The sequence below is a fragment of the Engystomops pustulosus genome, chromosome 4, assembly GCF_040894005.1.
Source record: "Engystomops pustulosus chromosome 4, aEngPut4.maternal, whole genome shotgun sequence".
NCBI classification, from domain to species: domain Eukaryota; kingdom Metazoa; phylum Chordata; class Amphibia; order Anura; family Leptodactylidae; genus Engystomops; species Engystomops pustulosus.
In genome coordinates this window covers 29,950,943-29,963,434 of record NC_092414.1, presented here as the reverse complement: position 1 = coordinate 29,963,434, position 12,492 = coordinate 29,950,943, and the positions used below count along the sequence as shown (strand labels likewise).

Sequence of the window (12,492 nt, the reverse complement as noted above, 5' to 3'; positions counted from 1 at the left end):
TATTAACATAATAAGGCAACTTTGCTCCTGTAAGTATCCATGCAGCCAGATCTGACACCATTTTAAAAAACAATCCATCATCATGACATTGTTTTTGTATCGTGTAATCCAAAATGGATGGTGGGGGTTAAATGGTTCAATGCCACAACACAAAACTAATTTTTGTTTCTGTTCTGTTTTTCAGAGGTGGTGGGGTTAATGATAGTCATTGAAGAGGTAAAGCTTGTTCTTTGAGATGTCAGACTTCTCGCAATGTTCTGGGTTATATGGATTAATTCTGAACGTGGAACTTCTCTCGATGATGTCCATATGCCCTGATGAAACAATCCAATTACAGAGGAGTAGCTAAAAAAGAAACTTATGTAACAAACCTGTTATTGACAGCAATAAGTCTAAGATATTTTAAGGTGCTGGTTAAACAATTCCTTGTCCTTAGACATAACCGTCCTAGGCCATTGTCATCACATGTAAAACCCTCACTTCTGGTAGAATGGTGGGAAGTACTAGAAGACAGAAATCCAACAAAGAAATCAAGGAGGTTCCCTAGAACAGTAAGTGTTACAACTGTGCCTATGTCATCCTCTGTCTGTAAGGAGGAGGCACTGATATGTCAGTTTTTTTCTCGTTTATGCTGTTTTCTGGTTTATGATTGTTGGCTACCTGGATTGATTTTGCACCACCCCTGTTAGTCTCCTGCAACTATGCTCTGGTTCATCAATAGTTAACCTACAGAATTCATCTCCAATCACCTTCCTAACCGGAACTGTGATTCTCATATAAGCGCTTCCTGGTCAGTACTCTGGGCCTGCTAAAGACTTAGTTCTTAGTAATCTCCTAGTATCCTGGAAGCCGTATTCTGGCATTTCGACATTTTGCTTTCATTCGGATTATCCTTTTGCCTTGTGATTTTGTACTGTGTTTGTCCTCTTGGTTCTACCCTGCCTCTAGTGACTATTCTTCTTTTTTTGTCTTGACTTCATCTTCGTGTTTTGCAATTTGGTGTAGGAAGGGAACATTAACTAGTTGTCCATTGCCGCCTAAGGTAGGCAAAGAAAAGTTCGGAAGGGGGTTTAGTCTCAGGGACCATTGTTTCTGTCCGTTGCTACAGCCTGCATTATAGTAAATGTATTATTTTTTTTTCATTTTTTTTATAACGTGCAAGGATTTTTCCTAAGAATGTAGAAACTTATACTTTAAATTATTTTATAGATTTGATATTTGAAGAATAACGTTTCAACCAATAAAAGAATTAGTGCCCACTATTGGCAGAGACTGGTATTCCGCTTTCTCCCACATGGTTAAACCTTACATTAACATTGTACTAAGTGCTATGCAGCAAGATATCACTGACATCCCAGCAATAAACAAGACGCTGTATCTCATGGGACGGTTGTGTGAACATCTGGTAAATGATATTTTCAAGCCTTTGTTTGATGCTCTAATTTAAATTTTTTTTGTTCTCTTTACTTATTAGTGCTGGTATTTTTTCATATATCCTTAGAGTCATTTCTATGTGAAATGTCATCCAGATGCACAGTATTAAGGAGATTTTAGTTCTGTAGGACTAATAAGCCGAAAATAAATTGCAGATATTGTGAATGTCCCACCCCCGCCTTTCGATCCCTTCTCCTGACTACAACGAAGTTGCAGATAATCTCTAAAAGTTTAGTGCCAAGATGTTGTTTATCTAGCTCTACGAAATTAGGTATCTCTTCAAAGAGCACATATGTAGTGTATTTATACACAAAACTGGGAGAGGATAGAACAATATCCCAGATTATCTCATTTCCAATATGCAATATTGCAGCTCAGTCCACGTGTACATGTGTTATCCTTTGGGGATAATACATCATGGACCCTCTTATCCCCATTCAATATATAATAAACTGTGATATTATCACAGGGCCCTATTCAGACAACCAAGTAGTTTTACATCTAAGGTATAGGCTGGACATTAAAAGGGGCCACACACAGTTAAAATAACTTAGACAAGAGAGACTGGATTACTGTAGAAGAAACAACCTTCACAGCTTATCTCCTCCTCCCCCCTGTACAATAACCTTTATATAGATAATACTGACCCATCATTACATCACTACTGACAATAGATGATGTCACAGCTTATTCCCCCTCCCTCTACAATGACCTCTATATAGATAACACTGACCCATCAATACATCACTACTGATAATAGATGATGTCACAGCTTATCTCCTCCCCCCTCCCTGTACAATGGCCTCTATATAGATAATACTGACCCATCATTACATCACTACTGACAATAGATAATGTCACAGATTATCTCCTCCCCCTCCCTATACAATGGCCTCTATATAGATAACACTGACCCATCATTACATCACTACTGACAATAGATGATGTCACAGCTTATCTCCTCCCCCTCCCTTTATAATGACCTATATATAGATAACACTGACCCATCATTACATCACTACTGACAATAGATGATGTCACAGCTTATCTCCTGCTCTCTATACAATGACCTCTATATAGATAACACTGGCCCATCATTACATCACTACGGACAATAGATGATGTCACAGCTTATCTCCTCCTCCTCCCTGTACAATGACCTCTATATAGATAACACTGACCCATCATTATATCACTACTGACAATAGATGATGTCACAGCTTATCTCCTCCCCCTCCTGTTCCATGACCTCTATATAGATAAAACTGACCCATCATTACATCACTGCTGACAATAGATGATGTCACAGCTTATCTCCTCCTCCTCCCTGTACAATGACTTCTATATAGATAACACTGACCCATCATTACATCACTACTGACAATATATGATGTCACAGCTTATCTCCTCCCCCTCCCTGTACAATGACCTCTATATAGATAACACTGACCCATCATTACATCACTACTGACAATAGATGATGTCACAGCTTATCTCCTCTCCCTCCCTGTACAATGACCTCTATATAGATAACACTGACCCATCATTACATCACTACTGACAATAGATGATGTCACAGCTTATCTCCTCCCCCTCCCTGTACAATGACCTCTATATAGATAACACTGACCCATCATTACATCACTACTGACAATAGATGATGTCACAGCTTATCTCCTCCTCCCTGTACAATGACCTCTATATAGATAACACTGACCCATCATTACATCACTACTGACAATAGATGATGTCACAGCTTATCTCCTCCCCCTCCCTGTACAATGACCTCTATATAGATAACACTGATCCATCATTACATCACTACTGATAATAGATGATGTCACAGCTTATTCCCCCTCCCTCTACAGTGACCTCTATATAGATAACACTGACCCATCAATACATCACTACTGATAATAGATGATGTCACAGCTTATCTCCAACCCCTTCTTGTACAATGACCTCTATATAGATAACACTGACCCATCATTACTTCGCTACTGACAATAGATGATATCACAACTTATCTCCTCCTCCTCCCTGTACAATGACCTGTATATAGATATCACTGACCCATCATTACATCACTACTGACAATATATGATGTCACAGCTTATCTCCTCCTCCTCCCTGTACAATGACCTGTATATAGATAACACTGACCCATCATTACATCACTACTGACAAAATATGATGTCACAGCTTATCTCCTCCTCCTCCCTGTACAATGACCTCTATATAGATATCACTGACCCATCATTACATCAATAATGACAATACATGATGTCACAGCTTATCTCCTCCTCCCTGTACAATGTCCTCTATATAGATAACACTGACCCATCATTACATCACTACTGACAATAGATGATGTCACAGCTTATCTCCTCCCCCTGTACAGTGACCTCTATATAGATAACACTGACCCATCATTACATCACTACTAACAATATATGATGTCAAAGCTTATCTCCTCCCCCCCCTGTACAATGACCTCTATATAGATACCACTGACCCATCATTACATCACTACTGACAATAGATGATGTCACAGCTTATCTCCCCCCCCCCTGTACAATGACCTCTATATAGATACCACTGACTCATCATTACATCACTACTGACAATAGATGATGTCACAGCTTATCTCCTCCTCTATGTACAATGACCTCTATATAGATAACACTGACCCATCAATACATCACTTCTGATAATAGATGATGTCACAGCTTATCTCCTCCCCCTCCTGTACAATGACCTATATATAGATAACACTGACCCATCATTAAATCACTACTGATATTAGATGATGTTAAAATGTTTCCACTACTGCTCCAAACCAAAATTAAGAAAAAAATATAAATTACCTTACAGGGAAAGTGTACCGGTTTTCAAGTCTAAAGTAAAAAACTTAAGATTTTTCTTCTACCACAACTGTTATAAGGTGAGAAGATGGAGGCGCATTTACAAAAAACAATTAGGAATATTGCAATAAATGTAATGTAATATGTGCCCAGGTAATAGATTGGAATGTAATGCTTCCTCCATCAATTTCCCCAGTAATGTTCACTGCGCCTTCTACTGATTATCTCATTTATGTTACTGCATTATCATTACCGGCAATCGTTCACCTTCCCATTGGAGCCATAATCAAACTAGGTAAATGGAACTTACTTAAACTCCAAAAAAGATAAAGTAGGTGAACCATCCATGGTCAGACACATTGATCCCAGGATCAAAACCTCAGACTGCGGCTTATTGGAGAGGAAGGTCTCCAGCATCCAGGAGTCCATATCAAATATCTACATTTTATTTAAATAATTAAAAACTGAACAATTTACAAGAACAAAAAATAAGTAAAATAGTTTGGTAGCCTCAGCACCTACGCATTTCAGATCGATCGTTTTCAGATCTGAAACGTGTAGTATATAGAAGAATCCGAAATCTATTGCTAGCTTGTAACTGTTTGTTTGCAACTAAGGAACATGTAAGAACGTACCTTTTCTAGTGTATGTATATAACTGTAACGTTAAAGGAAACCTACCACCACGGATCTACCTATTAAGGTAGATCCGGTGGTAGGTGCATCTAACCTATGTAAGGATAGCCCTTTTTAGGGCTAATCCTTTAGTCCACTCTATCTTTTATAATCTTTAATTGGGGAATATGAAAATTTTCTAAAGAGGCTACTGGGGTGTGGAGTAGATGGAGCTGAGGCTACATGGCGCTGCTACTCCAATCCCCAGTAGCCTGTTTGATCCTCCTACCAGCTACAAGGAGCTGCACGCACTCGTCCGGAAAACGGAGCTCTGCGCACACGCGGTAGCTCAGTCTTCAGAGCCCAGATTGCGCAGAACTCCAGTTTAGCAGACCAGTGCGTTCAGCTCCTCGTAGCTTCGGGCTAAAGCTATCTGGTAGGAGGATCAAAGGCGTGTAGCCTCAGCTTTGGCTACTTCACTCCCCTGTAGCCTCTTTAGAAAATTAGCATATTCCCCAATTAAAGATTACAAAAGATACATGGGACTAAAGGATTAGCCCTAAAAAGGGCTAACCTTACATTCGTTAGATGCACCTACCACCGGATCTACCTTTTATAAGTAGCTCCGTGGGGGTGGATTTCCTTTTAGCCGGTCTCTGTGTGTAACACTACGTACTACTAGAACACTACGTACAAAACTATTTCCCTCCAGGTGGTCAATAAAGTACTATCGTAACGTATTGTTAGAATGATGGGTTGATATAGCGTACTGGTGGCACACACCAACACACTTGGAAGAATTTTCTTCCAAGGAATAATAGAAAGGATTTGCAGATAACTAATAATATGAAATTCCAATAAACACGAGTAGTGGAGAAGCACAATGAGTATTGGGTATCATGGTCCTGATTACGATTAGGTCCTCAGATACACCCCACTCCCTGGTGTGTAAAGTCGATAAACGCAGAGAAGCAGCACTCCTGGAAACTTTGTGACTATATTCACCCATCGTACAGGTTTCAGCTCCGTTGAGGAGCTGGAAAGTAACACCTGTGCCATAGGTGAAGAACTGCTTCTCTGCATTTATTTGGCTAATAATATGATAGTATATATGGGATGACATCATGTACACCTTAATTGTAATTGCATTGTAAAGTTTTTTGGCATTGCAGTCACAGGACATACATTTTGAGGTGTAATTTGTTGATCAGAGGAGCCTCCACTGGGTCTTAGAGGTTCCTCCGAAGGAGAAGATGATTGGGGTTGACTTAGGTAGGGACTCCGAGACTTGTAGGCTCCTCTGGTATCATGGTTGGCCAAACTTGAGAACATGAGATTTTAATACTCAGATGTTTTATAATAACACTGTAGGGTTCAGGGAAGGTCATTATGAAGGGTGAGTAGGGACATCGGAATGATAATGGGGTGTTGGACTTGTCAGGTGCGGGGATAATCAGAGGTTTACTGGATGTCACGAGATGATAATATAATGGGGAGCATGTGTTATGAAGTGCTGATACAAGATGGATTGTAAGATAATGGGGTGTCATTACAACCACTGGAGGGTTATGACCTTGATGTATATACAGTATATAGGGTGAGGAATCTTGTTGTTGTGATAACAGCAGATGGATTGTTAGAAATACATCATATAACTCCAAGTATGGAGGCCTAAAGTAGAGATCATTCTCGATGTGATAGTTTTCCTCTATACTGATGGCAGGTGAACAAATAGCACATATGCTCCAGGTGCTAGAAATATACAGGAATACAGTATATAGTTATCTATAAGTGCCAGCAGAACAAGTGTTTAGTGGCTATAGTGTTAGTAATAGGCCTGGAGAACATCATGACTACTCTGTTATCACTATGTCCGTGTGTCCCCCAAATTCATAGGAACCTGTCACTATGAAAATGTTCAGCATGTTATAGAACAGGAGCAGACTACACATTGTACAAAGTCTCTTATCGGCAGGCAGCATGTTACAGAGCAGGAAGAGCTGAGAAGTTTTTACATAGTGTCCTATCTATGGGCAGCATGTTATAGAGCAGGAAGAGCTGAGCAGATTGTACATAGTGTCCTATCTGCAGGCAGCATGTAATAGAGCAGGAGGAGCTGAGCAGATTGTACATAGTGTCCTATCTGCAGGCAGCATGTTATAGAGCAGGATGAGCTGGGCAGATTGTACATAGTGTCCTATCTGCAGGCAGCATGTTATAGAGCAGGAGGAGCTGAACAGATTGTAAATAGTGTGCTATCTGCAGGCAGCATGTTATAGAGCAGGAGGAGCTGAACAGATTGTAAATAGTGTGCTATCTGCAGGAAGCATGTTAAAGAGTATGAAAAGCTAAGCAGATTGCACATAATGTCCTATGTACAGGCATTGTGTTATAGAGCAGGAGGAGCTGTGCCGATTATACTTATTGTCCAATCATCAGGTAGCATGTTATAGAGCAGGAGGAGCTGAGCAGATTGTATGTAATGTCCTATGTGCAGGCAGCATGTTATATAGTGTCCTACCTGTAGACGGCATGTTATAGAGCAGGAGGAGTGGAGAAGATTATACTTAGTGTCCTATAATCAGGCAGCATGTTATAGAACAGAAGAAGCTGAGGAGGTTGTACATACTGTCTTATCTGCAGACAGCATATTATAGAGCAGGAGCAGCTGAGCAGATTATTCTTAGAGTCCTATCATCAGGCAGCATGTTATAGAGCAGGAGGAGCTGAGCAGATTGTACATAGTGTCCTATCTGCAGGTAGCATGTTATAGAGCAGGAGGAGCTGAGCAGATTGTACACAGTGTCCTATCTGCAGGTAGCATGTTATAGAGCAGTAGGAGCTGAGATTGACAAAAGTTTTAGTGCAAACTGAATTTATTCATTTGGATTCCTGCTCTTTCTACGCTTAGTTAAACGTTCGGTTCTATCGATGACTTATAGCCGTAATGGTACTCATGTTGATTCAGTAACTATCAATCACTGATAAGACCCCCCTGCCTGACTAAGTATTGAAAAGCTGAGAAATAAATGAATACAATACAAGTATTGATTTTCTACTTACTGAGATTATATTAGTGACAGACTAAATCTTCCCATTACACAGCACCTTCCAAAATCATCTCTCCCGACTTCTCTACATGTAAGAAAATATTTCTATTGTGAATGGAAAGAGTCTTTTAGCAGCAGCTGATCCCCCCAAACAAAAAATTTCTTCTATATGTGGAGGGTCAGGGAAGAGTCCGGATACATATTAGAAGGTAAATGGGGGATTTGGCTGATTTTGGTATGGTGGTCCTACTTATAATTTACATATGTAATTTCATTCATTAAAATGTTAATATCTTTAAACAAACCTGTTCACTAGAGATGAGAAGCTTTGAAGAATTTTCAGCGCATGGTACAAGGATTATCTAGGAGCAGATGTTGCGGTGCTGAATCTGTTATTGGGCCATTAAGAAGCTGTAGGGTCAGTATTGTGTTTCATGCTGAATCTCTAAATTCAAATCGTTGTAAAGATGACGGGGTGACAAACTCAGCTCTGCTCAACCAAATAAATTCAGCTCTGCTACATACTAGGAGACATGATCATGGAAATTGTAGCTGAATGCATTAAAGTTAGTTGAGGACTTTGTAGATTACACCTATAAACTTTCATTGCAATATAAGAGATTGATTCCTAAATTCACTTTTTATGTTCTGCAGGATCCTTAAAGTTTATTTATGATGAATTGCAAAAAAAAAAAAATTCTTAAAACTAAGGACTATCTTGATTCCGGGGCAAGAAATTTACATTTCAAATTTTTGGTGAAAATGTGATCCGAAATCTGAATTCTGAATGATCTTTTATTAGAATTGGAATTCTGAGACGTTCTAACGTTATAGATGGAATTTTTAGATTATTTCTTTTCATGGATGGTGAAATCTCAGTTGATAGTGCTAGATTATAGAATCTCATGCATAGAATCGCCAGATTATTCTCATTCTTATGGATGGAATTACCAGATTATGATGGTCTAGATGGAATTGTCATTGATTTCTATCTGGAATTCTCAGGCAGAATGATAAAGTGCAAATATTTAACTTGATGGAGATTAGATAAACTGAGTCATGATGTTCTAAGTATCTATCATACGGAGAAAATCAGTATTTGATTATTGAAAAAGTTAAGAGGTCCTTTTGGGCTTTAAAAGAGACTTTAATCTACATAAAAGATACCATAAGAGACTATTGTGGTCAAGAAAATCATGGGGTTCATTCATGAAATGGTTAATACACAGGAATGGTAATTCATATATCATAATGACTATGATCTAGGTATGGAGATTGCATATAATAAATAGGACACAAAATGTTGGAGAAATGTTCCGAAAAGTCAATCCTATGAATTATAGATATCCATTCACTGTCCTGCACTAAGGGTTATATAATAAATAGGACACAAAATGTTGGAGAAATGTTCCGAAAAGTCAATCCTATGAATTATAGATATCCATTCACTGTCCTGCACTAAGGGTTAAGTAGTCAAAGTCGCAATGCCTGAAAATGCCTTATGGCTTTTTATAAAAGTGAAAACAGCCCCCTGCTATTAGCTCACATGTATATTATACGGTAATGGTCCTAAATCCCGTGTAAGCTGTTTCCTGATAATAACAGATGTTGCACGATGTTTATAGGCGTTTGGAAGCGAGGGGTCTGCTGCGGTCAGGACTCTGCCTTGTTTATGTTTTGGGTGTAACTCGTAGTCTTATGGTTTACTTGTGCTAATGATGGACAGGTTTTATAAATCTGTAGGGTTATATCATGGATTGTTCTGAAAATCTTGGGGAGTAATTGAAATAACGCAAAGGTGACTTGATAAATATTGTGGCATATCTTGGTGTCTTACTTTAACCATCTATGGAGTAGTATGTCCATGTTCTAAAATCATGTCCCACAAAAGCTGTCCAGATCCTACAATCATGTCTGACAAATACTGTCCATATCCTAAAAACACTGTCCATATCCTACAACAATGTCCTACATATTATTTCAGGGTCCTAACAAAATGTCCTATAAACATTGTCCATGTTCTACAATCATGTCCTAAAAAGCTGTCCAGATCCTGTAATCCTGTCCTCCTACAAATTTTGTGAGTATGCCAAAACCATGTACTACAAACATTGCCCATGTCCTACAACCACATCCTATAAACATTATCACATTCCTACAATATTCTTCCAAACTTCTTCTTGCCCTTTTGAACATGCCCACCCAACACTGTCTATGCCCAGGAGATGCACCCACGTCCTACATGAATCACCAAACAATTGCCCATGTCCTACAACCACATCCTATATACATTATCACATTCCCACAATATTCTTCCAAACTTCTTCTTGCCCTTTTGAACATTCACACCCAACACTGTCCATGCCCAGGAGATGTACCCATGTCCTACATGAAGCATCAAGCAATTGCTTATGTCCTACTACCACATCTTATATACATTATCACATTCCCACAATATTCTTCCAAACTTCTTCTTGCTCTTTCAAACATGCCCACCCAACACTGTCTATGCCCTGGAGATGTACCCACGTCCTACATGAAACATCAAACAATCGCCAGGTCCTACAACCACATCCTATATATAAATATATATTATAAGATTATTCTCCCAAACTTCTTCTTGCTCTTTCAAACATGCCCACCCAACACTGTCTATGCCCAGGAGATGCACATGTCCTACATGAAGCATCAAACAATTGCCAGGTCCTACAACCACATCCTATATATATATATATATTATAAGATTATTCTCCCAAACTTCTTCTGGCTCTTTCGAACAAGTCCACCCAACACTGTCTATGCCCTGGAGATGTACCCACTTCCTACATGAAACATCAAACAATCGCCAGGTCCTACAACCACATCCTATATATATATATATATATATATATATATATATATATATATATATTATAAGATTATTCTCCCAAACTTCTTCTTGCTCTTTCAAACATGCCCACCCAACACTGTCTATGCCCAGGAGATGCACATGTCCTACATGAAGCATCAAACAATTGCCAGGTCCTACAACCACATCCTATATATATATATATATATATATTATAAGATTATTCTCCCAAACTTCTTCTGGCTCTTTCGAACAAGTCCACCCAACATTGTCTATTCCTAGGAGATGTACCCACGTCCAACATGAAGCATCAAACGATTGCCAGGTCCTACAACCACATCCTATATATATTATAAGATTATTCTCCCAAACTTCTTCATGCCCCTTTGAACATGCCCACCCAACATGCCCAGGAGATGTGACCCTTACGTCCTCCATAAATCAATAAACAATCAAAATTCAGGAATGACCAAAAATTTCTTACCTGTTCTTTCAACAGTAGCCAGCCAAATGCCAAGAAGCACGCAGAGGACTCTCTTCATTTCCAGCTTTCCCTTCTGTAGGTTTTAAGTATCACCACAGAAAAAATGATCTCTACCTGATATTATTATTCCCAGGACACAGATGAAAAAAATTTAGCAAAAATAAAAACAAAAGCAGTTCCGTCCACAGCAGCCGGGCCACTGACGTAGAAAAACCCTGTCACCGCTGGCTGTCACCCACAGTGACCTCCAAAGTTTTTCGACACAGGTGGAAGAAGAAAATTTTCAAAAATATTTCCAAAATGTCTCAACTTTTCTCTTTCAAGTTTTGCCTTTTCCAGACCAAGAATGAGAAATTAAAGAATCTCCTGGACCTCAGAGGAAACTTTTGTGTGTGTGTCTGTGTGTGCACAGGGATGAGGATGCATTATACAATAGTTTCCTTTTCCTATGTGTGTTATTAGACGGAGCTCTCCGCTGTATTTCCACTAAGCTGCCAGGAAAAAAAAAAAAAACTTTTAAAGTACAGCACTTTTGCAAAGGAGGGATAAGGGGGTGGGGAGGAAAGAAGTTCCTGTGTGAACGTATTTATTATTGTTTTAATCTACGTTGCTTGCTACAGCCCGGCTTATGTAGCCCCCACCTCCCGGAGCCTGTGTCTGCTCAGCACAGGAGATGCAGGCACACTTACCAGCATCTGCAGGACGCTGCTTACTTGCTATGCACTTTTATTAAGCTTCTACAACATAGATAATGTATATCCCCATATATATATATGTATATATAAACTGGGTGGTCAATCCCACAATACTCTCATCTATCCATTACCTGGCTGATATTCCTATAATAAGTTGCAGCAAACACTACATTTTTATGAACATTACAAATGGTCGTATTATCGGCCAAAGATGGGATTAAATCGTATACAAGGAGATCAGGAAAAAATTTCTTAAAGGGAACCTGTCAGCAGAAATTGAGCTTCTAAACCACTACCAGTATGTTGCCAAGCAGCTGAACACCTTCCAGATCATGTGGCGGCATCATCCAGAAAATCTACTTTGAAGTGAAATGTAACTCAAGGAGGCAGAGATGTTAACACTGAAGTCAAGCTCTCTCTTCCTCAGAAACGCCCCTTCACTGTAATTGATGGTCCTGTATCCAGAGACATCACTAACCAGATCTCCTGAAGTCCAATACATC

General features: G+C 39.2%; 1 protein-coding gene across 2 annotated transcripts in view; it reads right to left on the bottom strand.

Moving 5' to 3' along the window:
• The window catches only part of FLT4 (fms related receptor tyrosine kinase 4), a 148,628-nt gene extending 136,848 nt beyond the window's left edge, over positions 1-11,780 (bottom strand). For both annotated transcript variants that reach the window (XM_072145611.1, XM_072145612.1), the window contains exon 1: positions 11,295-11,780. In XM_072145611.1, the coding sequence (XP_072001712.1) occupies positions 11,295-11,352 (58 nt within the window). In that variant the 5' untranslated portion in view covers positions 11,353-11,780. The remainder of the gene's footprint in view (positions 1-11,294) is intronic.
• Positions 11,781-12,492: the final 712 nt, after the last annotated feature.